Source organism: Xiphias gladius, chromosome 22 (assembly GCF_016859285.1).
Source record: "Xiphias gladius isolate SHS-SW01 ecotype Sanya breed wild chromosome 22, ASM1685928v1, whole genome shotgun sequence".
Lineage (NCBI taxonomy): Eukaryota > Metazoa > Chordata > Actinopteri > Istiophoriformes > Xiphiidae > Xiphias > Xiphias gladius.
Genome location: NC_053421.1, coordinates 8,121,357 through 8,147,178, shown reverse-complemented (window position 1 = coordinate 8,147,178; position 25,822 = coordinate 8,121,357). Strand labels below are relative to the sequence as shown.

The window sequence follows — 25,822 nt, the reverse complement described above, 5'->3', positions numbered from 1 at the left end:
AAAGCAAACAAAGAAAAGGGGCTTATTTTCGCAGCCTCTCTAACCTTGCCAGGGCTATCATTAAAGGTCCCGTTAACTATCAGTAGCCGATGTGCATTCAATCTCTATTCACTAAATGAGGGGTTGCCTTAGATGGGGGTCTTAAAACCTGATGTTGCCTCTCACCTGGGTCCCTTTGTTCTCCCGCCAGCTTTATGGCTACATGGAAAGCGAGCCGCTCACCCTGCAGCTGTTCATAGGGACCGCAGACGACCGCCTCCTGCGACCACATGCCTTCTACCAGGTCCACCGCATCACCGGCAAAACCGTCTCCACTGCCAGCCATGAAGTCATGCAATCCAACACCAAAATTCTGGAGATCCCTCTGCTGCCTGAAAACAACATGAGAGCCATGTGAGTGCTCTTAGACCTCCACAAGTCACCTATCCATCTTTTTTTCCCAGATTTTTCCTCTGGTAACCTCTACTTTAAAACACACACAAAAAACACACACTCTTCTTTCTGTCCTCTTTAAGTGTACAAACAGAATGCCTGATGATAGGGACTGTACAGAACACAATTCTAAATAGGCCTTCAAAACTTAGTGCTTTCACCCCAAGAGATGCATGATTTCTAAGGAGGTGAAACAAGTAGTCAGTTTCAACTCACTGAGTTCATGGGTGACTTAATTCTGACCAGTGTGCGGAGGGACTCTATAGGCAAGAGGCTTTAAAATAGATGTCCAACCAGGAGCCCAAATCGAAGTTCAAAGTACAAATAATATCTTAAAAAATAACAACCACACTAGAGCCATGACACATTGAGAGTCCCATGGTTCCTGTAGCCTGCAATGAGATAAACCTGCATTCATGACGGACAGAACTGGCAATTATGGTAGCCATTAAGCAATCGCAAAATAATGTCAGTTGATGACAATTAAAGTGTATAAAGGTATAAAAAAATGCATGTATTACTCTTCTAGCATAATTTAAATCTTGCATTCATATGTTTAGTAAAACCCAAATAAAAATGTCTTTTTTAAAGCAGACATTTTGATAGTAAACATTTTTATAGTAGAAGAAGCCTAAATATTACTAATAGCGTGAGCCAGTGTGCACAATACCAGGATCCTGAAACTGAAAAACAGCTAAATGGTATTCAGGTATCATTACCATTAATATACTCACCCATGTTTTTCCCACTGTGAAATGTCAAAAAGTCCTGCCTGAAAAAGGCCTGTATCTAAATTAACAGCTGGTAGACAGTGAGAGCCTGCACCATGACCAAACAGAAACTTCTAGGATAAGACAGTGTGAGAGTAAGTATGAAAGGACTGACGACTTACTTAGCTTATTGTGGTACAATAAGTCTAAAGCTTTCTTACAGGAATAAGCTCTTGTGTTTAGTTCCTATCCATTTCAGCTAACAAACAGCAGCATTGTTAGCCAACTCTGAAGCACTTAAAGGTTGTCCTAACTACACACTGTCTGCTTAAATTTGCTACCAAATACATTAGCTAATGTTAGTGTTTCGCTAACTATTCAATTTAATTTCATAATTTGGGTGACTCTCCACTCATTATGAGTTCTGGTGGTCTGTGAGCTCAACTGACAGAAATTAACGGACATATTTTACTTCGTGAAAGTGTGGTTAGAATCACACGAAGCATGCAACTAAATATAATCTTGGTTTACCTTTAGGAAAACGTTTGCTAGGCTGAGGTAAATCAGGCTTGGCCTCTTGTCCTCCCTCCAGACTTGCAGTAAACCAAGGGGCTATTCTCTGCAGTGTGTCCAGGCAGCGGCTACTGTCCTGGGGTTCCATTCAGACTAGGGAGTAGTGAATTTATTGGACTCGGGCCCAGAACCCTGTGTTATGGATAAAACCACTGTATGTGAACATAGGTTACATAAGGCTATTACCTCTTGCTGCACCTCACATTTATCCTTCACCGTTTCAAATAGGAGTTTCCAGATTGGACAGTGGCCTTCTTTCCATGGATGATTTTAACATTTGTACTAACTTACAAAATCATTTCCAAAAATACGACAGAATTCCTTATATGGTATCATATTTAGGGACGCCTCTCACCCTTTTGACTTAATGTGACCCTTAGGATGAATATGATAATGTAAACAATATTCAAGAGGAAGTTTATTTTCCCCTTTGTTGTCAGCACACATGCTATAGGAAGAGGAGTGAAAGTTCTCTATTTCCTCCCCAACTATCTGAAAGGTCAAAAAGCAAGCAAAGCCTTTAACTGTCTCTTTCCACTGAACTGTTAAACAGTCGCCTTGATAAAACAGCATCCATCTCGCTGCTCTCATGCCATTCGATCACTGTGTGGGATGCAGGCAGTCAAGAACTGCAGTCAAACTTTCAGCCAGTTTCAATCTGTCTTTCTTTTCTCTTTGAGGAAAATTCATCTCATATACATTAGGTGGCTTAATTTAAAGAAGGATATTACCTTCTGCAAATCGTAACAAGTACAGTATACTGTATGAGCATAAGTAAATAAACATTTAGAATAACCCTTTAACTTTTATCATTTTAGTTACTATGAAAGAGTGTTTTTTAACTCACATATTGAACATGCCTTATTAAATTTCTGGCAGAGAAAGCTCACTTTCATCTAATCTAAACATGACTGAAAACTGACTTCAAACCAATCCATGACATTCAGCATCTCATGTTTGTTTTAAAACATAATTCATAAAAGAACACTTCATGAATACATCATGCAAGGCTGATAAGGACTCATTAAGTCATAAGTCATCGTTACATGCTACATGCTAGTGCTCAAATAGCTACCATGTAAAATAATTGATGTGCCAAACTGTATCCTATTTGTATTCTCTCACTTTTTACCAGTCACTGTAGTTTTATTTTAATTCATGAAATGCCATGTATGAAAATGAATGCTTTTTTCCACTAAGAAAAGGGAAAGAAAATTCATCCTTTTACCTCCCAAATTGTGAAATGAAATAAATAAAGAGAGACAGCTTAGAAAAGGGTCTACTGCAACATGTGGCAATGATTAACAGAGGTCTAAGCCCTAAATATATGAAGTATATGACTTTGTATATACTGACTGCAGCTGATGGGACCTTGTCTGATAGTGGTAAGCCATGGTGTCTTCAGTCCAGAGGATTCCTCCAAAGAACTACTAAGTCTTGGACCTCTGTCGCCTTTCAAAACTGTGATGTGAAGTCATTAATGTCTAGCTTTGTCAGTGATGACATGCTGGATTAATAATGACACGGTCATGCTACAGTGAACCTCCAGTGCATGATCTGTAACACCAGCGGGGACTTCACTGCTGGTCCTAATGCACAGCAACTCTGCTCAATGTCTCAGCTAAACAGTCAAATAATCAAATCTGCCTTTTTCAGTCTTTGTCCATATCTCTCTGTTGAAAATTTCTGTTGAAAGTATCATTTGTAATTATACGTTGTGTAATAGCAGACAAAGCAGAGATGCTTTCCTAATAAAGTTCCTTTGTAAATGCATACAGGTCTGCCTTGAAACCAAAAATACAAGAACACTAAACTCCCCCTTTTTTGTATATATAATGTAATCTTTGAAACATGGTGTTAAATTTTGCCCTTCCCTGCCTTTGTCCCAGAATTGATTGTGCAGGGATCCTGAAGCTGCGTAATTCGGACATTGAGCTCCGCAAAGGGGAAACAGACATCGGACGTAAAAACACACGTGTGAGGTTGGTGTTCCGAGTGCACATCAACCAGCCCAATGGCAGGACAGTGTCCCTACAGACTGCCTCCAACCCCATTGAATGCTGTAAGTCTGAAACACTAACACACCGAAATAAACTAACAAACTGGCATGCCTTTTCTCTCGGTTTTACACTTAAACAGAAGGTGGTATCTATTGTTGTAATCCAATAAAGTGAGCTGCTATTTATTACTTTCTGGATCAAATTGGGTGCCTCTGCATCCGATAAGCTTTATATGATCAAAGCAATTTGCTAAGGCAATCGATGTATTGTAAATGATGCCAGGCATACGTGGCGTCAATCTCAATTTGCATTTTATGACTGAGTGCACAAGTTATTGTGGTAGGACTACCCCATTCGCACAGGTTCCACAAAGGTCATTTGCCAGCCCCTGTTTTGGCAAGGCTGAATGAGTGCATTGAAAGAAACCTCTGTTTCTTTGTCATTCATTTGTGTGTATAGGTGTGATGTTATTTGCACCCAAGGAAGCCAATTAAAGTTACATGGTGAGATGGAGCTGGCATTATAGTTTATGGTCCAAAGTGGATGTTAATCCGAGTTTGTTCATCATTACAGATGTTTTTTTGGAAGATTTTTTTAGTGTTTTACTGAGTGCCTACTCAGTTATGCAGTGGGGTAACAAATGAAATGCACAACTATGTGATAATAAATATATCTTACTCTGGCTGTGAATCTGGTCACCAATTCCCAAAGTTCAAAAGTGACTAGCTAACCACATTTATAGAAAGCAGAGACAGGTGGTTGGCCACAGGCATCTTGATGGAAAATAATGATTAAGGATCTCTGACCATGAAAATATTGTTTTGATCAGTTGTCTGCTCTTTTCGACATCATTTAAAGAGCAGCTGTTGGCTTAAAACCTCTTAGTTAGGGGTCATGAAATCATCATAATAAAGTTGATAAGGCTGTGTAACTAATCGAGTACTGCTGTTTTACTGGCTGTGAGCTGGCTGGGCTTGTAGTGGATGGAGATCAGCAGTGAGTTTATTTATACACGGATACACAGATTTTAATGTTGTTGCTGATTGGTGTATTATATATATATATATACATATATATATATTCAGCCAAAACCTTAAAACCAGTAACTGGTTTTAAGGTTGTGGCTAATGTTGTGAATATATTGAAATGTGTGTGTTTGTGTATCCTTTCAATAGCCCAGCGCTCAGCACAGGAGCTTCCCTTGGTGGAGAAGCAGAGTGTCGAAAGTTACCCTGCCACAGGAGGCAAAATGATGCTCCTCAATGGTCTTAACTTCCTCCCTGACTCAAAGGTGGTGTTCGTGGAGAAGGCTCAGGGTAAGCTGCAGTCAACAGACCGTGTTTACTGCCTCTCAATTTCCCCTCTTAATATCTCTTTCAAATGTCTCTCTCCCTCTCTGCCTCTGTCGCATTTCCTTAGTCTCTCCTCCCGTCAAAATAGAGCAGGGCTTGCCAGAGAGCCACATGTGGTGTGCATTAAGCCACTATATTTTTAACCAAAGCGTATTTACATTTGCTGAAGTTTCCATTGCCTGTTCACTGGTACTCGCCACAAGTTAAGGGATGAATCACAGCCAGGGCATGTGCAACGTCTCTTACTCCCACTTTCTCTCTCACTCCCTTGCTTTCTTTCCCACCCTGACTCCTTTGATTTTGACATTTAACCCCCTTGCTTACTTTCCCTGCTCCCTCTTCCACCCATTCTGCTGAATACTCATCCTTGTTATCTTTCATTGACTTGTGGTTAAGAGTTTGTTCCTTTCTTTGGCCACATTTTTCGACCATGTGTTTCCTCCCTGTGTGGGAGGGATCAATGGTAAAAACACTACTGATCAAGTTTGCATGAATGATCATTTCCTTGACTGTACCCACGAAATCAATGCAAAGGTCAAGCACAAGTGATACCTCGGAACACTGTTGCTGCTGCTATGACATTCATGATGAGCAATGAGTGATGAAAGAATAGGGAATAAGATGCAAGATATTTCTTATCTCTGATAATAACCACAATTGATTAATCACAGATTTCATAGTTCCTGACGTTGGTTGTAGTCACAAACCCATGTAATACACAAAAATACTTACCAACCCTTTACCTCATCTACACTTTTTTCCCCTCCTAGACCAAAGTCACCAAGAGGTTTTTAACAGAATAACAGAATAACAGAAGGTAACCTTCTTTGCATGTGTCAAAGAGTGAATGAAAGTAGTTTTTATTATAGTCTCATGCATACAACTATCTCCATCTCACATGGGCTTACAAGACACAAATTCATATAGACCAGATCCAGTGCTGTGAATGCATTTTCAATCAATACTAAAATCGTCCAAAAATGAAGAATACCAGACCTTGATTTTTAAATTACCAACAAAAAACAATTACAATACATTGTTGGAGAAATCTGAGTAAATACTAATTAAATAGTCCAATTTGCCTTCTGTTCCAAGGTTTTTAGACACAGTTAGCAAACTCAAATACAACAAAATGAACCATTCCTATATTTGATCACCAGAATATTTCAGGGTTGTGTCACACCATTTCATGGAAAATATACATTCTTAAATCGTCATAGTATGTATAGTACAAAAGAAAATGGGACTCACATTCCACCTCTCCCAAATCACATTTCTATTGTTTACTTGTTGACTATTTACCCTTGAAAGTACCAACAATACCCTATGGGCCATCAGGTGATTCGGGTGACCTTCTACTTAGTTAGAAGGCAAAAATTGGTCATAGCCTGAATCAATAGAAAATTCCTGAACCCTTCATCACTGCTTGAACAAAGCTCACTCAAAATTGAGTTTCAACATTGGAAGGGAAAAAACAGGCTTAAATCATTGCTCAATTTCCCCGAAAATTTATAAAAATCTTCTTAAAAATTACTTCAAAAGAGAGACAAGCATAAAAATTTAAAATACTTTACTCAGTCATGGAGGGGGATCCCCTGGAGAGGAAAGCCCAGTCATGCACAGCACCTTTTGCCTCTCCACCCCATTCTATTTAAGACTCATGACCCCTTCTAGGTTGTATTTCCCTCCTTTTACCTCCTCCCTCTCTCTTCCTCTCTGTCTACTTTGGTACCTTGTTTCCTCCTCTTCTCTCCTTTCACTCCCTCATCCTGGATTCTTCTTACCTCTGTCCTCGATATCCGTTAAAGACATTAGGCATGTGGAGGTCTGCCCTAGCGGGATCCCCACACTCCTGCCTGCTATCAACATTTCAGTATTTTGTTTTCCGTCTCTGTGGTGTTGAGAAGGAGAGAGAGAGATTGAGAGAAAGATTGTCTATCTACTACTTAGTCTGCTTTTATGTAAACTTTAATGACCCACCACTTCCAGGGTCTCCATAAGTCAAAAAGTCCATTACAGACAGACCCAAACACTCTACGCACACATGCACATACAGGAACACATACATCAATCACTAATAGCAACTATCTATGAGCAAGTGTGAGTGTGGAAAAGTACTTCTGTCCCACAAAATATTGTCCTTTGGCATTTTAACCAGAGAATCCTGCTGTTTCATGAAGGTTCTCAGACTTAAAATTTCTCTGATTGTTGATTTAGAAGGACCAAACTGGGATGAGGAAAAAAAGAAACCAATAAAATTATAATTATATTACAGATTTATTCTATAACTTTGGTTTTATTTTCCTTTGGAAAAGTTCATGACTAAATACACCCATGAAATAGAGAGCATCACACTGAAATAATTACCACTCACAGACATGTGCTTACACACACGGTGGGACACACACATGCACACGTACAGCCTAGCTCTTTGTACAGCACAAAACCAATCACTGCTTTTGCCACAATGGCGACAGCCATTACTGTTGCTGCCATCAAAGGTCACGATGGCTGCTCACTTTCCAAAATTGACTCCAATAAACACCTTCCAGAAAATTCCACAATCCTAAGAAGCAACAGACGGTTTTTGCGAGTCCCAATTCAACTTGTGTGAATAATTATACAGTTAAAATCATCCAAGTTGAGTCAGAGGGAGATCACACACAGCATATAAGCCTATTAACACAAATGAGATAGCCATAAATCATAAATGCATGCATTTTTTTTTTTTCACTATTTCCATTTGCCTTCACTCACTCAATGATGTGGCTGCTTTTAGTATAAACTGAGCCCACTATCTGCTTTTGAATTGCCTGCTTGAAAACAATGAGACGCAATATCAGTTTCATTGAGTGAATGATTTATGACATCACTTTTTGAGGGACTCACCCATTAACAAGTTTCTGGTTAAGAGATGATAACAGAGACACCCAAAAACATCCACTTGTCCTTTGCAAATCATTGGTGCTCCATTTTATCACATAGGTTTGCACTTGCTGTAGGGACCAGGGGCACTGGATATATCTTGATATATATAAGTGAAAAAAAAAGATTATTAAGAAAGATTATTCTAATGATAAACATCAAGTAAACTTAACTGAAGATTTGTGAAAAAGTTCCCGGGGACAATTTTGGAAATGCGGTTGATGAATGATTTTATTTACAGCTAAAAATAAATGAAATGAATGAAAAGGCAAATGAGCTGGCTACACCTAAGAGTTAGTAACAAAAACGAGTTTTAAGTTTTTGTTTGTTTGTTCATTCATACCTTTGTTCAAGGTACTTAATAGATATGCCTAATATTAGCATTTCTATTATGAACATACAGTTGTGTTTTTTATGATAGTGACATGTTTCACCAGTGCAAATAATAGTTTGGTGTTATCTCTTTGTGGGAAAGTAGTAGTCCCTTCCAAAAATCTACATGTATTCCTTTCACCTGATGTACTGTTAAATCATAGTTTCCCTCCACCAGTCTTTTGCTGCCACTTTAATCTTTCTTTTTATGTTGTTTGATTGTCTGTCTTCCCCGTCTGAGATGCCCCCTGTATCAAATGAGCAGAGCTCATAGCTGTTCCCACTGTAGCAGACCTTAACGCGACTTGAAAAATAATTACTTCTACATTTCAAAAGCCACATCTATCCCCACTGCTCCACTTCATCATTCACAGGATAACTGATGCAAACGCTATGCATCCACTGCATGTGCATGTTTGTTGCTGTGTGTGTGTGTGTGTGTGTGTGTGTGTGTGTGTGTGTGTGTGTGTGTGTGTGTGTGTGTGTGTGTGTGTGTGTGTGTGTGTGTTTGTGCCTACTATTGCTGTTAGCCTCCAGGCCTGTTTGCGTTGTGCAGTAGGAAGTGTTTTCAGTGAGTCATCCGTGAGGGATTCCCTGTGGAGGCGTGAAACGGAAAAGACAAGACCCTCAGAGGCTAGAGAGCGAGAAGAGGGAGTGGAAGAGGAGAGGAAGCGGAGAGGCAGAAAAGACGAGTTTCCTTAGAAATCCTTCTTGTGACCTTGTGTACTGAGATGTTGGAGCATAAAAACGATCATATCCTGACCCAGTTTTGACTCTCGTTTAATGAATGAAAGTGTAGGGTCAATCTCTCCGTGTCCCAACAAAAGGGTTTTATGTATTCATGTCACTGTTATAGATAAACTTTATTCATTCCACCAGTGGATTAATCGATATAACTGCTTTTTCCAGTGTTTTAGTTAATCTCAGGCCACACAAAGCAGTGAGAACAAGTTAATCAGACTATAGCTAGACAATGATAGACTCAAGAACTCCAAGTCCACATTTTTGTTGAACAATTTGAATACTCTTTTCAGCAGTAATTATTGTTGACATGTATTTTTAATAGGCCATATAATTTTTTTTTTCCTGTGCAGAGAGCGGAGAGCTGTACCTCTCGCATAGCCACAATGTGGGCATTTATAAAACTTTCCATCTTCTTTTGCATTGTTGTGCATGTCTCAATTTTTCTGTTATTTTTATTATATGTATGTGTTAAGGTTGTGTCAGTGTTTCGGTTCGCCCAAACCACTTTTTTGGCACAGGTGTAGGAAGACATACCTGGCGCACCTATTCCAGTGTGTGTGTTCTGGCTTGCCCTGCTTTCCATGGATGGAATGAGTGCTAGAGGCAGGGAAAATAGAGAGAGAGAGAGACAGACAGACAAACAGAGAGAGAGAGAGAGAGAGAGAGAGAGAGAGAGAGCTGGGGAAAGCCTACACTCTGACTCAGAGGGGAGGTAAGGGAATTCCCTGGTGAGCTGGATAGTTTTTACATCTGGTCGGTTTGGAGCGTTGCCTGGAGCTCGGCAGCACCACACAGCCTGGGCTGCAGCAGGGAGAAGTCTGGTCTTCTCTACCTCTGCTTCAGGCTGGTTGAGCTCACAGCCAAGACTAAGAGAATTCTGAGCTACAGTATAATCTGTAACATTAGGACAGTATGGTCCACAATAATACCCCTAGGCTATTACTCTTGTCATGTGAAAACTCCTCAGCAACAGGCTGAAATATTGGATTCCCATTCCTTCATAGTTTGAGCAACCCAGGCCTTAAAGACTGTCATCTGTACTGTTAGAGTTCATTCAAAGTCTGTTTGTACTTAGTTCAACGCTTCTACTTTGGGCAAGTCAAAACACCAGACAACCTGTTCGATGTATTGTACTTCTGGCGGTTTGTCTAGACTGCCCTTTGGCTTTAGGCAAGAATAACCTGCAAAATCTTTGCTCATAGTTTTGGCCCTATGGCAGTGTAAAGTCAACTTCCACCCCTGCTTCGGGCTAGAGATTAGAGAAATATGAGTTACAGTATGATTATGATGGCATATCGAACCACCGTCAATAATAATGTATAATTATTGTAGTTCTAGGAGAAGCCCTTTGACAGAGTTATAGGGGCTTAACCTCTCATCCTATTTTGCCATCTGCCAAAAAATGAAGCTACTGCACACCTAAGGCCAGGCCTATGGGAAAGAGAAAACCATAACATACAGTATTGGAGGGGGAGACATTGCTGCCACCTTTTTAATAGGAATGATTTGGATAGGTGAGCCTGTATGATATAAATTTTCAGTGTCCACGGGGATGCAAAGTTAAACCTGTATGGTCCTGTTATAGGGTGAAGCCTATGTGAAATAGAACTGAAAGTTTGCCTCACCCTTAAATGTGTTTTTTTTAATAACGTAATGATTCATCAGCGTGCCATTTGTGTAAGAAAGATTGGTTTTGGGCACGTATATACATCAAAGCAATCAGTTGGACGATAGCTGTATAACAGATAGAGTGTAACAGTGTAAGAGAAAGATGTCTAGATTGTCTTGTGGCCTCCACCCTTTCATCTGACTTGTCTGAACATGTTATAGACAGATAAGTGGTTCAAATCAGAGAGAGACAATTGTTCTTTCTGAGGCAGGTCTTAAGGAATGCCCTCACCCTATGATAAGAATAGTGATATATCTTGATGAAATGTTGCTCACTGCATGGGATTATGTGACCTATTTTACAATAAATAAAACAGTTAGAGTCCCTGCACAAATACCAAAAAAAAAAAACCATATGCCTACACTCTTTTTCACAGTACATTCAGTTTAGGGTTTGTAAGTAAGGGTCTTGCTGTGACCCTTGCCTGGCTGTGATATACTGTGCAAAACACCATGAAAAGCAACCAACCATAATATTCTCCTTGTGAACCCTATGCACTATACAAATATTATACTAATGTAAAAGTCTGGAAGATTCTCCAATGCTACACAGCTGGAGTCTTGATAAAAGAATGAAATCTGACTCCACTGGCTGCCATCCTCCTTAGCCTGCACCCACAGGTCAAGTCAGCTCACGCTTTCCCTGTTATACACCAATAATAACTCACCTCCTGACTATAAACCCATCTCAAATCTACTGCCAGACCATAATTTATACAGAAGCCTCTCGATTCAATGCAGACCCACATTTCTCCAATTTCAGCAATCTTCAGATTGGCAGAGGCCAGGTGCTTTAGAGGGGGAAACCAGCTGTACCTCTGGGATCAGTCATGGGGGAACTCCTTTGGCCTTTTGGCTTTGCTCCTCATTAGACAACGAGGTAATCACCGTTGAAATATGAGTAAAGTGACTCTTACAGTGAAATTACTGAAGCATTTTCAGTCCAGGTAGTAGGAGCAGAGTGGTACTAAAACAGAAAATAAATTTGACATATGTAAACAGGAAAGAGAGAAAAATACTCCTGAATCATCTCTGGATGAGAAGCATAGCTGCAAAATACTTCTAAGGTTGTTTCACAAGACAACCTCCACAATTAAGCAATGAATCATATTTTCCATGCTCAAAAATATTAAAGTGAACTCTATTTGGGCAGTGGAAGCTGTTTTGCACAACAGAACACTCACCTCTGCTTGTCAGTTTTAAAAAGAGAAAAAGCCAAAGCCTGTAAGGTCAGTGTGAGGACAAAGATGTCACTACTCAACCATCTTTGGATCTGTAAAAGAAAGTTAGTAGTCTAATCGATATGTGGTAGAAATCAAACCATCTTTATCATTAATAAAACTTCAGTATGAGAAATGTATGAGAAGTATGAGAAATGAGAGTACTTGTTTTTGTGAGATTTCTATAACAGCAACAGTGTTGCTGTTTTGTCACCATGTACACAACTTTGTGTGCTTTCAAGAGCTGAGGAAGAGATGACTCCAAGACGCCTCACCCTACATGGTGTCTAATTGCCTGATGAATGAGTGTGTTGCCCTAGTTGTCTCTATTGGTGTTTTTGGATTTGCACAAGTGGGACAGATTGTTATCTTACCTTTGAGCACAAAGCCTAAGAGTACGTGTGTGTTTCCACACTGTGTGGCTATTTGCTTGCGTATGTCCATTCATTTCTCTGTGTAATCGTGACGGGATTATACCAAGACTTCTCCAGACAAAGCTCCTATACACTAACTATTGTTTTGTGCTTCTTCGTGTTATCATTCAAGTTGATGGCCAGAACAAAGGTAGAGGATACTGTGGTTGCGTGTGTGCATGTGTGTGTGGGTGGAGGCTGCGTGAAGGAGGAGGTGTTGTCGGGAACAGAAGCATTTTGCAGATGTTGCAGGGAAGACGGAGTGAATGGAAAGTTCTGTGGTTATCAGTCGTACAGCTCTCTCGGAATTGCAAAGGTATGCTACATGTGGCCCCATCCCAACTTAGTCTTAGTTTGAGATTTGCTTTCTAACTGAGTAATCATTGAAAGGTTTAGTGGAACAAGGTGATTTAAGGGCATAAAAGGTGAGGGGAAAGATCAAGAGGAAGGTAAAGAGAGAAAAAAGAGGAAGAAAAGTTTGAAAAACATGTTTACTAGTGGAGGTTGGGGTTGACGTCGTAGTCTAAGGTTTCCCTCTTGGAGTGTCTCCCAGAGCGGAGGCGGGTGAGATTCCCTCTTGGTTCCCCTAGACGTAACATGAGGAACGCTCATCTCTGTCTGTCTCTGTCTCTCTCCCTTTCTCTGACCTTCTCCCTGTCTGTGCTTACTTTAATTGCCCTTCCATACTCTGACTGCCACTTCACAGCATTACGTAGGCCTCATTCATTTGTGCATCTCAATCACCTGCCACACGAACAGTGTCATTTCTGTACCCTGTGGCAGATCTATAGGCATATCACCCTGCCTCTGTTCCTCAGTCATCCACATCATCTCCATCACAGATAGGCAAATTTCTCCATATGCAACTCTTATTTTCCCCAGTTAAAATAGAAAAGCCTATCTGATCCATTCACCGTCTGTTTTCCCTTTCCATGACTTTTAATATGGCCATTTTGGAAAGAGATATCTACTGATGTTCACTCTCTGAATAATAAAGCTGACCACCCGCCCCCACTATCACAGCTCACCAATAATAAGCCAACCGTGACTTGGATCCTTTATTCTTCTGCTCGCTGCATGATGTGAAAAACATAATGCTTTGGAAAAAAAACAAGGGTTTTACATCTTCCAGAGCTGCTGGACTATTTGGAACTGACTGTGATTATCTTATCTGATGGCTTCCTGTCCCAGAGGCAAAGTGCAGCATTTCAGCAGCGACTCTGTAAGCATAGGCTTCATTGCTGTATCAATAAAGGCACAGCTGCTGCTCGCCCCACTATCATACAGTAGGAATGCCACAGTGCCCATGCTATTGCCTCACATGGTGTGCCACTGACACAAAGGCTGTTCTGTGTCACTTCTATTTCTGACAGCCCTAATGAGTCATCGGTTCTGAAAAAAAGGGGGAAAAAATGGCACTTTGGTCAGTGCTGATTGCACTAGCAGAGCCCAGAGCGTCTGTTCGCTAAGGTGTGGCATGAAATCACAGAGAAAACCCAAAGAATGTGAGCTGAGCTTCTGCAGGCTTCCAACAGCTGCAGTAGCTCACAGGCCTTTTATTGCATGGCAGCAAGGGAAACCTTCTTACCACAATAAGATGGAGATGAGAAGAAAGAGAGAACAAACGAAAGCTGCTGCTTTTTTGTAATTTCACAGAACAGAGTTAAAAATAGAAATAAAGGGGAAGAATAGAAATAAGGGAGAAAAATAGAAGGATTAAATGAAAGGACAGAAATAGTGCAGAACTTAATGGAGACTAACTTTTATAAATTGAGTAATAATGTGGTGTATAAAATCACTATTTCATTTTTTAGTCTTAAAAAGGTTTTCACTGTCAAAAAGAGAAAAGCAGTATATCCTCACACTTGAGAAGTTGAAACCAGCAAATGCTTGGCATGTTTGCTTCATTAATGTTATTAATCAATTATCAAATAAGTAGCTGAGCATGAATTTGTTCAGCACTGCACTGACCTAACCCATCTCCTCTTCTGTACCAATATGAGTACCATCTGCAGATCATGGCCACCCTCCATTTCTAGTCCAGCTTAAGGATGCAGTTTATAATGAGCCACACTAATTCTTGTATTTTATTCTTTTGTCAATAGATGGGCATCATCTGTGGGAGACAGAAGCCAAAGTTGACAAGGACTCCATCAAATCTGTAAGTTCACCCCACTGACATGACTCACTGGAAATGCTCCTGTCTTCATCCCACCCTCCCTTGACACTTTCTCCTTTCATCTCTTCATCTCCTCCTCATCTGTCCCCTGTAATGATGTAACCTTTGCTAAGGCATTACAAGTTGCAACACAGACAGCGATGATTAGCCCATGCAATCCTGAATGGAATTTTCATAAAATCTCGGTACCCTCACAGAGGTAAACACAAGCTGCCCTATTGTTTTTGCATTTAACACGCCCCAAAAAAACACGCACGACTAGGACGATTACAAAATACAAGTATAAATGCACACATGTATATCCACACTCACACCATAACCCTCCCAGCATAGCCAGACGTTTACTTCACAGCAGAGTGTTGTGGTGTGGTGAATTGGACTTAAACACCTCATCTGTGCTGGGATCATGCAGCCAAGAATGGATTACACCCTTGCCTTTACCTGCTGCTTTTCATGAGAGCTGTAATGAGAAAATAGCACACTCATTTTACTGACATTCAGTCACACATTCAGATTGTGTTAATAGAAAACGGAGCGAAAGGGAATCGTCAAGAGAGGGAATGAAGCAAATGTTGTTCTACGTGTCCCAGAAAGCTGCCTGTCCTCTGGAGTTAATTAAGTTTTCACCAAGGTTCGTTAGATTTGTTTTCAGTGTGGAGAGTAAAGTACAGGATCTGCAAGAACCTGTTTGCTTGTGCGTGATGACAGTATGTTTTGAAATGCTGAAGCCTTTCATCAGTGGCATGTCATCCTCTCCCCATCTCCCCCTTTTTGTTATGTAAACTAACAGAGAAAATTTACACTTGCAAGGGGTCTAAAATAAACCACTTGCATCTAAATGCTGCAACTTGAAGGTGTTTGTCTCCTTGTTGTTGCTGTTATTTCACTCAGGTAAATGACTTGGTTGCATCAGAAGGGTAAATATGGATTCTGATGTCTAATTGGCCTGTAGGGCTGGCTGATGTGCTATGGCTGGAGTCCCAGATGCTGGAAAATTAGCAGTCATGCAAGGCTTGGCCGGGGGCAGCGGTGTGGGGAGGCAAGGTTGATGAAAGACAAATACTACATTGTGTGTATTTGTAGATATAACAAACAAATGAGGAGAGACAGCAAGTGAGCACTGGCCTTCTTCTTATTTCAGTTGCCACAAGACTGCTTTAAAGTGCTCCAGGCTGCCTTCCTGACTGTGTTTTTATTGCTGTCCAGAGCGTTCTAACTTTCATTGGTTAGGATGGAGAGGAAAAGCCATGTGCATGAACGCACTTAACACAATCAGCCACCTGCATGTCTTCTTTGTCGTCATCTGGAGGGCAGACTGGGGCTGAGAATGCAGACCCCTCAGCTCCAACACCCCCCTCGACCTCCCCACCTTCCTCCACACACAGCGATGACCGACAAAAACCTGCTTCCTGTCCTAGTGCCCCATTCTGGCCTGTTTATAACCCCACGAGAGCGACAGCCATCCCAGGAACTAGACACAAACACTCAGACAAATCCTCTCCATGTTCCCTTGTCAGAAAGTAAGTAGTCGAAAGTTCACATCCGTCCAGACTTGCCAAAGTCTGGCCTAGGGTGAAGGGGGACAGGCGAGCCTCTCCACAGGGAGGCATGGCTGTGCAAACAAATAAGCTGGCTACCTCTCTCCTCTCCCGCTGTACAGGAACATAGCTAAAGCCCTGGGGTTTTCCTAAGAGACAAACACAGGCACTGGACCAGGCTCATGCTCTCTACTGCTACACAGTTCAGACGAGCTCATTTAGACCAGATCCCAGTCCAGCCTCCCTAAATGCAGGCCAGCTGCAAAATAAACATAGCAGTTGCTCAAAAAGCTGCAGGAAGTCAGACTACAATTTTACATTTGGAGAGTGACATGAAATCAGATGAGTGAATACAAATAATGGACATTATTATATGACGGTATCAACAGCTATCTTATCTCATAAAGTTGAAATATCTTATTGTAACTTATTTGTATTTTAGAGTACTCTTGTTGTGGAGATTCCACCATACAGAAACCAGAGAATATCCAGCCCAGTGCATGTTAACTTCTACGTCTGCAACGGCAAGAGGAAGAGGAGCCAGTGCCAGCGCTTCACCTACCTGCCTCCTAATGGTAATCATTATTAATATTTCCCGCCTTTTTATTAGCAGTGACATCTAAAGACATGTATGCTTTTCAGAATTTGCACATGCTGCATTCATCATGTAGAGTATTTCTCCAGGTTTTGACATCCATCGACTATAGTTTACCACAGCCGTCAACATGCCATGTGAAATTTGTGGCCCAGGTTTCAGTCAGTGTTTTTAACGTTATGCCTGGCACTGCTTGGCTGTAGCCTGTGAGTGAGCGCAGAAGATGTGAGATGTGTTTATTCTGTAGTGAGACCAGAGTTCCCCAGCGATGAGGTGTACCTGCTGAGTGACAGAGCCCCCGAGCGCTGTTAATGTAGAGAAGTCAATCCCCTAGCCAACTGACTTTCACACCCTGCCTCACACAATGCCCCCCTGGTTCACCAGCACACCTATTAACACACAAATACACAATCACACACACACACACACACACACACACACACACACACACGCACACACACACTCACATGTATCTACTAGGCAGTGCTTTGCCCTGTCATTCATGTAGCAACCTGAAAACCCAGGAATACCTCTGTGTGCGTTTATCATGTGTCCCTGGCCTCAGTGTTTATAGATGGCTTTCACATTGGAATTTGAGGAATGTATCGGTGAGGGTTTGGAGAAGTGTTCAGCCTGAAAATTACATTGTGAGCTATTGACTTTTCACAGTGGACACAGGTGAAATATCAGCTGTGATATCAATTTCAAGCATCCCACTAGGATACTGTTATTTTAATTCACGTATCCAAAAGAAGGTTGGCGAAGGAAACAATGCTTCCCATTTTTACGTGGAGCCACAGTCTTCTGCTGTTGGCTGTTGAGCTTTACTCAAGCAGTCAGGAACTCAGTGCCTTTCTCCAGGATTTAAACACTTTTTCTGGAACCTGAACAATTAGAGCGGGGTTTAGTGATTTTTCTTTTTAGTGAAATTTCCCCACCCACATTGTCCCAGCTGGTTTTAAGGATTCCAACAAGAAGCTTCCATTTACAAGGCCTCGCTCTGTGTGATAACCTGTGAAATCCATTGGATCAAAACAGAGGTATCATGTTTTCATTGATCAGTGTTTACTGGGTACTAATGCTGCTGGGTTAGCTTGCATTGTGTTTTAGCTCGACAGCTGTTAATAAGATGTGACATTTAGATTATCAGCAGGTGTACTTATAGCCACAGGAGATAAGTGATTGGGATTCTGGATGAAGCTCTGAAAGAAAGTAGAGCAGGGCCATATTTGGAGATGCCTGATTTTATGATGAACGAGTGCATTGTGGGTAACTGTACCGATGTGGGGAATACTAACTTTGGCCATATATAGAATATCAATTTCATATACTGTACTGCCACAAAGAAAGAGAAAGATGTAGAGGCTTATCAGCCTCCACTATGAATCTCTAAGTAATTTCCCTGAGCATAAACACAGCTCTAATTAAAAGATGACTTGTTGTGTTCTCTCTTTTGCTGCCAAGTAAGCCACAAGTACAGTGTGGACCACACAAGCAGGGCCAATCTCATCTCAAAGGAGCATAATTAACTCAAGTGTTATGGCCAAAGATATCATGAATCACAGGATATTGAGTTCTATTTTGAGATTTACCATGCTTTTGAAGACACACGTTAAAATATACAACACAGCATCTTTCTAGGAACCAAAAATTCAGTATTTAAATCACAGTCTGTTAATACAACTCTGCTGGATTACAGCTGAGGCAGAACTCCTCTGGGTGCAGGATCTCATTTCAGTGAGGTAAACTCCACGGGTGACACCAAAACACACCAAGCAGAGTTGCAACTTGCTCTGCCTAACATGTATCAGTCTAATGTATCATTACAGAGTTTGAGTGCTGTGGTTGCAATTATAAATGAAGATAGCAATATACATAGCAATAATGTCATTTTTTTATTTCTTATTGATGCTAGCTGGCATAGTGACTAATGAGTTCTCATTGACTGAAAAGCATTCACAAAGAATACTGTATAAAGAAAGATTATATTGAGTGTAAACAGATGGTCTGTAGAGCAGATGACAGTATTACTTTCATGGTTTCAATACAGCAAAAAAGAATGAGGAAACTCTAGTGAAGCTGTTTGCTTTAGAGGGTTTCAGTGTGTGTGTCAACACTGAGAGAAACAACCAACACTGTGGCCAGGTACTCGGAATGGGCTGGGGAGGAAGACACCCACGCACTCACATACACACACACCGTTGTCAACACTTTTTTGCTCACTCGTATGAAAACACTCTTCCGGCCCGCTGTCCAACTTCAAGCACAGTTGTGGTCACTGACGTTGTTTATAGAGAACATTTCTTTCACACTCTGGTGTCTGCTCATCTATAAAAAGGCAAACCCAACCCTTAAAATAACCTGACTTGTTTGAAACTCCGGAAGGATGAAGCAAACACTCTCTTGGACACAAATGCTAGTGAAAACCACCTTTATTTTCCTTTCAGGTCATGTGACCACCTTGTTATTCTTTGACGCTAATGCAAATGTGTCTGAACTCTGTGGCTGAACACTGATGCCTGCATTTGAAGAACTAAATATATTCGGATAAAAGTTTCATTACGCTGTATGTTCTCCTCAGTTCAAATCAGACATGTTATTTCAATAGAGACTGTATTGTTTCAGATATGTAAGGAGCCTGTTATCTTCTCTCAGCCTTGCCTTGCGTTCAGAATTATAACATATTATTATCAGATGCAGTCTGTAATGAAAACATAGCTGCTCTCTCTCTTACCAGCTGACAGACAAAGATAAGCTTCAGTGATATGAGTGGAGGGGCGCTGCAGACCTGCTGAAACATTGCCATAATAATGCATTGTGAAGTTAAAACAGGATTTAGAAATTTGAGCTAGCACTGTGCAGTACAGTTTGTCAGTGAGCACATAGGTCAAGTGTTTTTATGAACAGAGCAATCATTTAGTTGTGCTTCAGTGGACAAAGGAACTTTACCTTTAGTTTTAAAAGAAACAAAAAAAATTAAGCAAAAGGTTTAGTTATAAGGAATTAATGAAGTTAAATACATAAAAAGTAAAGCCGATTTTTTTTTGCTGCTCAAGAGTTACAGAATACGAGCTAAAGTGAATGGATCAAGAAGACATTTGCAGATGAGATACATCATCTAAGTGCTTCTCTGTGATGCTGAGATGTGCAAACAGTACAAGTGTCCTTTTCTGGCTCCCGGAATGAGCCTCGCTTTTCCAAGCTCCCTTCCAATCATTCTTGCGTGAGTAGAGACGTGACGTGTTGCTCTTCAAATAAGAAACAGTTTTCACCAACCACATTAAACAACAAACGCCAAAAAATGCTGGCAGTGACCGACGCTCGAATGAAGAACTTCTCGGAACCCCTTTATTTTTACAGGCCGTTTGGAGATTCCTCTGTAATATCAAGTTCTATTCTTAACGCAAACGGGTGCTGACTCCCCCTGCTGCACTGGTTTGTGGTTGGAGCTGGGGAGGGGAGAGCTAGAACCATGTTCTGTGACACATACACGAAAAGTTAATGAACCACACATTGTTCTTTTTATTGTAAATATTTGCACAGTCATGTTTTTACAAAAATTGGACAAAGACTGAACTGTTTCTGTCATGTCTACAGCTTTGGGCTTTGTCAGACTCACCTATGGTACACTAAGCCCCACAGTATGCTGGGTGACCAGATTGCATACACAGCAGGACATGGTGCACCAGGTACCTTTGAGTTAATGAACTACCACCTGCTCAATGTTAAATGTCACTGCAGATTCATGCAGTTAGGACAAGATGAGTTCAGCATTTCTGCAACAAGACTAGCCCTGATATTTCCGCAGTGGCATGACAGTGTCATATCCCAGCCACTGAGCATCAGAAATGAGAAATGAGCCTTTTATATTGCAGGAACCCCCTTGCCCGATGGCTACAAGTAGAGAGGGTCTCCTTCTGAAGATAATTTACAAATCTATATGAGCCCTGTTTGCTTGCCCTTCCTAATCAAATACACTGATACAGGCACACAACTATGTCTATGATACCTATATCATTCCCTTTAGAGGAAACAAATTCCCAATAAAATATGCAGATTACGCCTGATCAGTTTAATACGAGCAGACAGAGTTGGAGAGAAAACCATGTGCAGAGCATCAACTGTCTGCGGGCCATAACCCACAGGTTGGGAGGAAATAGAAGCCAGCTGAAGTTGGGACTCGTCTGGTGAATCTGTTTTTTCAGCTCACATACAAAGTGAAAAGGAGACACACAGATGGATCAAGCTGGAGGGAGACCTCTGTTTATATCTTTAGCAGAGAAGGGAGAATCTCAGAAAAAATGTTTGAAACTTTGAAGAAAGGCTATTAGTCCAATGTGATCTGATTTCCTATTTTGCCTGTCTTGTGCACAGTCAAAAGACGTAGAGGAAAATTAGGTTTACAAGTTACTTCACTGTAAAAAAAAAATACTTTCAGCTGCAATAAACCAAATTCCTCTTTAAAATACACCCTCTTAGCTGCAAAGGACAAGCGCATCCCATCCCTTCTGAGACACTGCTGCTCCACCCTATTCCCAAAATTAAGTTCTCTGTTGGTTATGGTCACAGGTAGGAAATCTTATGACTTGTAACATCGGATTTGTTGAGTCTTAAAAAGGGCACCCAGAGAAAGCTAGAGTCACTGACATCAGCCTCGTTCATCCTTTTAATTTTTTTTGGTATAAATCCTAATTAACCAGAAGGACTTGTAAAGATGACCGTGCTTTGCTAGGATCAAACTTAACTTCTGGCTTCCTTTGGAATATTTAAAGTACAACCTCAAAACCAAGACATCTTTAAAAATATTACCTTTTTTTTCTAATATTTTCCCTGATCTATCGGCTGCAAGAAAACCTTACATTTACATATATATAAACTTACACACTTACAGTATATACATTCTCAGGATCCAACAAGCGTGATGATAATTTAATGCTCTGACTTTATTCAACATCATGAATTTGCTTCAACTCAGATGACAAAGCAGTTCCTGAACTGAAGCTAAAATATGAAAATAATCAAATTTGGTTATGACATTTCCAGACGACAACTCTGTTGGCTCCATGGCTTCACTGTGCTATCCTTTCACACTAAAGAGAAGGCAGGGAAGAGCAACAGAATCGCTGAAGGAAGCGACTGTGGATGTAGTGCTCACCATGTGACTCGCTTGTTATTCCCCAGGCTGTGAAGAGGAGGCCCGTGCATCATGGGACTCGCCTTACGATGCTCCCCCAGACACCAGGCCTGGTCTCTGGGCTCTGAAAGCAGACAGGGCTGACGTAAATGTGCTCCCTGCTGCATTATCACTGCGCCGCAGCTCAGCACCCCAGAGGCTACAGGCGCGATTAATGTCTTTTTAAATCCAGCTCCCACAAAAATAATAACACATTGAAAAACAGCCTGTTTTTCATTTCACACACTAACGCTTCAACATTTCATTTGCACCCTTTGCTTTTACTATCACTGAAAGGTTCTATTGTGTACAAATGCGAGCACACAGTTTAGACAGACATCTTATTCATATTGACATCTGTATGCCTTTGAATAAATGTCACTTGGAGCAAATTTAGCCAAAAACTCTTAATGGCTGGCATCAAACACTCACCACACCCATTAACACCTTTTAACAATGTGTAGAAATAAAAACAGTGTGTCCATTGTGACTCAGAAGCCTTTCCTATGCATCTGGGTGTCTTAACACTGCCCTATTAGATTTTTGCTGGCACAGCCTGTACATGTGAACTTATATAATAACAACAGTGAGCTTGTTATTGTGGATCCCTCCCCATCTCTCAATGCAGGCCATATATTTCAGTTTGTGGAAGTTTTAGACTGAGACTGAAATTTTCAATTAACACAAAACCTTTCTTGTTTTCAACAACTACTCTTGACAGTGAAGAGGAAGCATGTGATACCTGTGAGTCATAACTAATCAGGAAATAGCACAGACAGTCAGTACTGGATTAGAAATTAGAAGTGAGGAGGCAGGATGATCAGTTGGGGTCTTTGCAGTCTCCTGCATTAGCTGAGGCCTAAAGTTCCTGAAACCACAGGCACAGCTCCACAACCTCTTAAGTAGCTCCCGCGGCGTAATCAAAATCAAATCATCTCCTTTTTGTTCACTCTCTACCCCATCGTTTGGTCCTGAGAGAAACAATTACTTCTAGAGCGTAGAGGAAACCTAGGGGTCCCGGGCTACGGCAGCAGCAGCAGCAACAGCAGCAGCGGCAGCCCAGTACATTAAACTAGTCTTCTATTGGATATCAGAGCTGGAGAACAGTCCAAAGAAAATAGGTCTTATTCATTATTAGAGCCAGCTGTGGCTTTCCACACTGATGACTCATCCATTTTTCTCCCCCCCCATTCTTTTGCTTTTTTCATGGTGTGGTAAAGAGGAGTGGCGAGTGGAAGACGTGAAGGTTTCTCTGTTAGAGGACTTGGCCAAGTTGACACTGAGCCCATATCCACTGGTGGTTGTTTGTTTGGATTATGGAGAATACTGTGGCCACAATTGTGCCTGCTTACTGCTTTACTCAGCCTTGCTCGTGGAGTCATTATGCCACGTGGATCCCCAGCACGTTTTTTAATATCTCCACCTTTCTTTCTACTTTTTTCCCAGTGCCGATAATAAAGACAGAACCCAGTGATGAATATGATTCTCTGGTGACTGCAGGGTTGCCCATGCATTCAAAGCCCTACTACAGCCAGCCCAGGCTCACTCCCATCATGCCTGTAGCCGATCCTGATGCCTGCCTGGTTGGTGCGTACCCTCCCTGCCCGCCTCGCCATGCTGCCATTCCATCGTCGTCTCCCAGCTCCAGCCCCACCCTGCATGACCTATCCCCCGGGGCATACAGTAAGTGCCTCCCCAGCAGCCCCACCCATGCGGCACCACCAGGCCCTGTGGTGCCCCCCATCCAGGAGACCCCTATCCGTCCCAACCTCGCCCACCCAGCCTCGCCAGACCACAACTCTTGCCTAGGGATGCTCCATTCCCAGGGCAGCCCCAGCCACCTCAACAGCCCAGGACCCCATGGTTACCATCCTATCTATGCCAATAGCAGCCCCTCGTCCTCCCCGGCATCCCACCCTTCCACTCCCGGTGGGCCTGCAGAGAGCCCGTTTGTTCAGGCCTACAGCCCCAGTCAGGCTCAGGCAGAAGCTGGCTCAGCCCAGGCCAGAGGGAGCCCACCCAACATGCTACCTGAGGATGCCAGTCCCCCTTCGATGGCCATCACCGTCAAACAGGAGCCACAGGAGCTGGACCAGATGTACTTAGATGATGGTAAGTTACCAGAAACAAGGTGTATACACATTGTTTGCAAGTTTCCATTTGATAATTATTTTAATAAAGAGAGCCACTTTGTTTGTCTAGATTAAAGTTTCTCTTTATGAGTTCATTGTCCATGCCAAAAATGGCTGTTTACATAGCACATTACACATAGCACATTTATTTAACACCTTTTGCTTATCTGCAAGCCCTCACACATAACCGCACCCTGCTGCACCTCTCAATATTTCCTGATGAAATTCTGGCAGCAAAATTTACGTCAGATTTGTTTAATTTTAGACCCAGCACTTTATTTGCTTTTGGTGTAATGTGTGGCCCAGTTTATGTTGTCCAAGTGGCTGCTTTGGTTTTAAACAGTATATTGCCTTGATGGGATTTTGAAGCAATCTGTCAAAACATCAGAGCACTGAGGTCAGCTGGGGTGCAGCAGAACAAAAACAGTGGCACACGCATAGCGAACCAAACTGTTGACACAACGACTAATGAAGGAAGCAAAACAATGGGTAGGGGTTTCCTGAACCAAGCCATTCCCCCCCCCCATATTTCTGGGAGGGATGCTGGGAGGCAGGAGGCAGACGCTTTTGTTTTCCCGTCTTTTCCCCACAGAGTCGACAGCATGTGGCTGTCGTCATCAGGGGAGACTGTGGGGTCACTGGTCTCCCTCTGGCAATGAAACCAGTCACACCCAAGGGACCATATGGTCAAGTTTATTGCCTCCTGTGTCCATCTCACATTATGTCTGTCAGGTCACCAACCTGTTATCTGCGTTAACAGAGGCTCCACTTGTTGTTATGATATATATTCATAGAACACAGCAATGGCATTGTGCCAGTTTAAAATGTTAAAACCCCCCTGCATCCTAATAAAGATGAGGAGTTAGACAACTCCACCTAGAATCCAGGAATATCACCCTTCCTGTGCACCTTTTGATCAGTAAACTGATGTTTTTGTGTGTGTGTGTGTGTGTGTGTGTGTGTGTGTGTGTGTGTGTGTGTGTGTGTGTGTGTTTGTGTTTGTGTTTGTGTTCATGCATAAGAGAGTGCACACTTCACTCAACAGCTCTGGGAGTAGAGGGGTGATAGGCATGAGGGGACCAGGGGAGTTTTGCTGTGGAACTGTAATTGAGTTGAAATGCAGTTGTCAGCATATCTGTCAGTCCTGATGAGTCCCATTAGTCCTCACCTCATAAACACACAATACAAAGATAGGGAGGGTGTCTGGTATCAGCTCTATAAAGTGATTTTCAGCTTTTTCTTTTCTCTTTCCTATATTTTTTTCCTTTTCTCTTGTCTTCTTTCTTCGAGTTAACGGCAATGGCGGAACTCATTTGACATTCTCTCTCACTTTTTAATAGTTTGGGCAGGCAGAGGCTTTAATTTCAGCATTAATTAAATAAAGTGAAACTGAAGCTTTATTTTGCATTTTGCAGTAAGGATGGCAAGAGGTCCGTTTACACCAAGAGTATGAAGATACACTAAATGTACGTGCCTTATGTACATAGCAATGCTAAGGGGAATTCATGTAACCTTGTTTTTCTTCCCCGCTACTCAATCCATTGTCACTAGCGGGCTCGATCTTCCTCCGGCAGGGTGGCCAAATGTATTCAGCCAGTGATTACAGTTGCATTAGGGACACACAGGAATGTGTATTGATTGACCAAGGAATGTGAGGCAGCCCGTTGAAAAACCTCAATGTGCTGCCGTTTCGCATCACCTAACGTCTGCGCAAGCATCTGTGGTGAGATCCTGGAGTCCTGGTAAGTGTGTGGTGGTAACAGCATACTCCTAAGGCATCTGCTGCTTCCAGGCCC

The 25,822-nt window shown here is 41.8% G+C and overlaps 1 protein-coding gene across 1 annotated transcript in view; it reads left to right on the top strand.

Moving 5' to 3' along the window:
- LOC120784675 (nuclear factor of activated T-cells, cytoplasmic 1-like) overlaps window positions 1-25,822 on the top strand; it is a 59,319-nt gene that overhangs the window by 15,572 nt on the left and 17,925 nt on the right. The window contains 6 exon segments of the mRNA XM_040118657.1: window positions 191-393; window positions 3,605-3,777; window positions 4,891-5,031; window positions 14,515-14,570; window positions 16,569-16,701; window positions 23,341-24,006. Coding sequence (XP_039974591.1) covers window positions 191-393; window positions 3,605-3,777; window positions 4,891-5,031; window positions 14,515-14,570; window positions 16,569-16,701; window positions 23,341-24,006 — 1,372 coding nt within the window.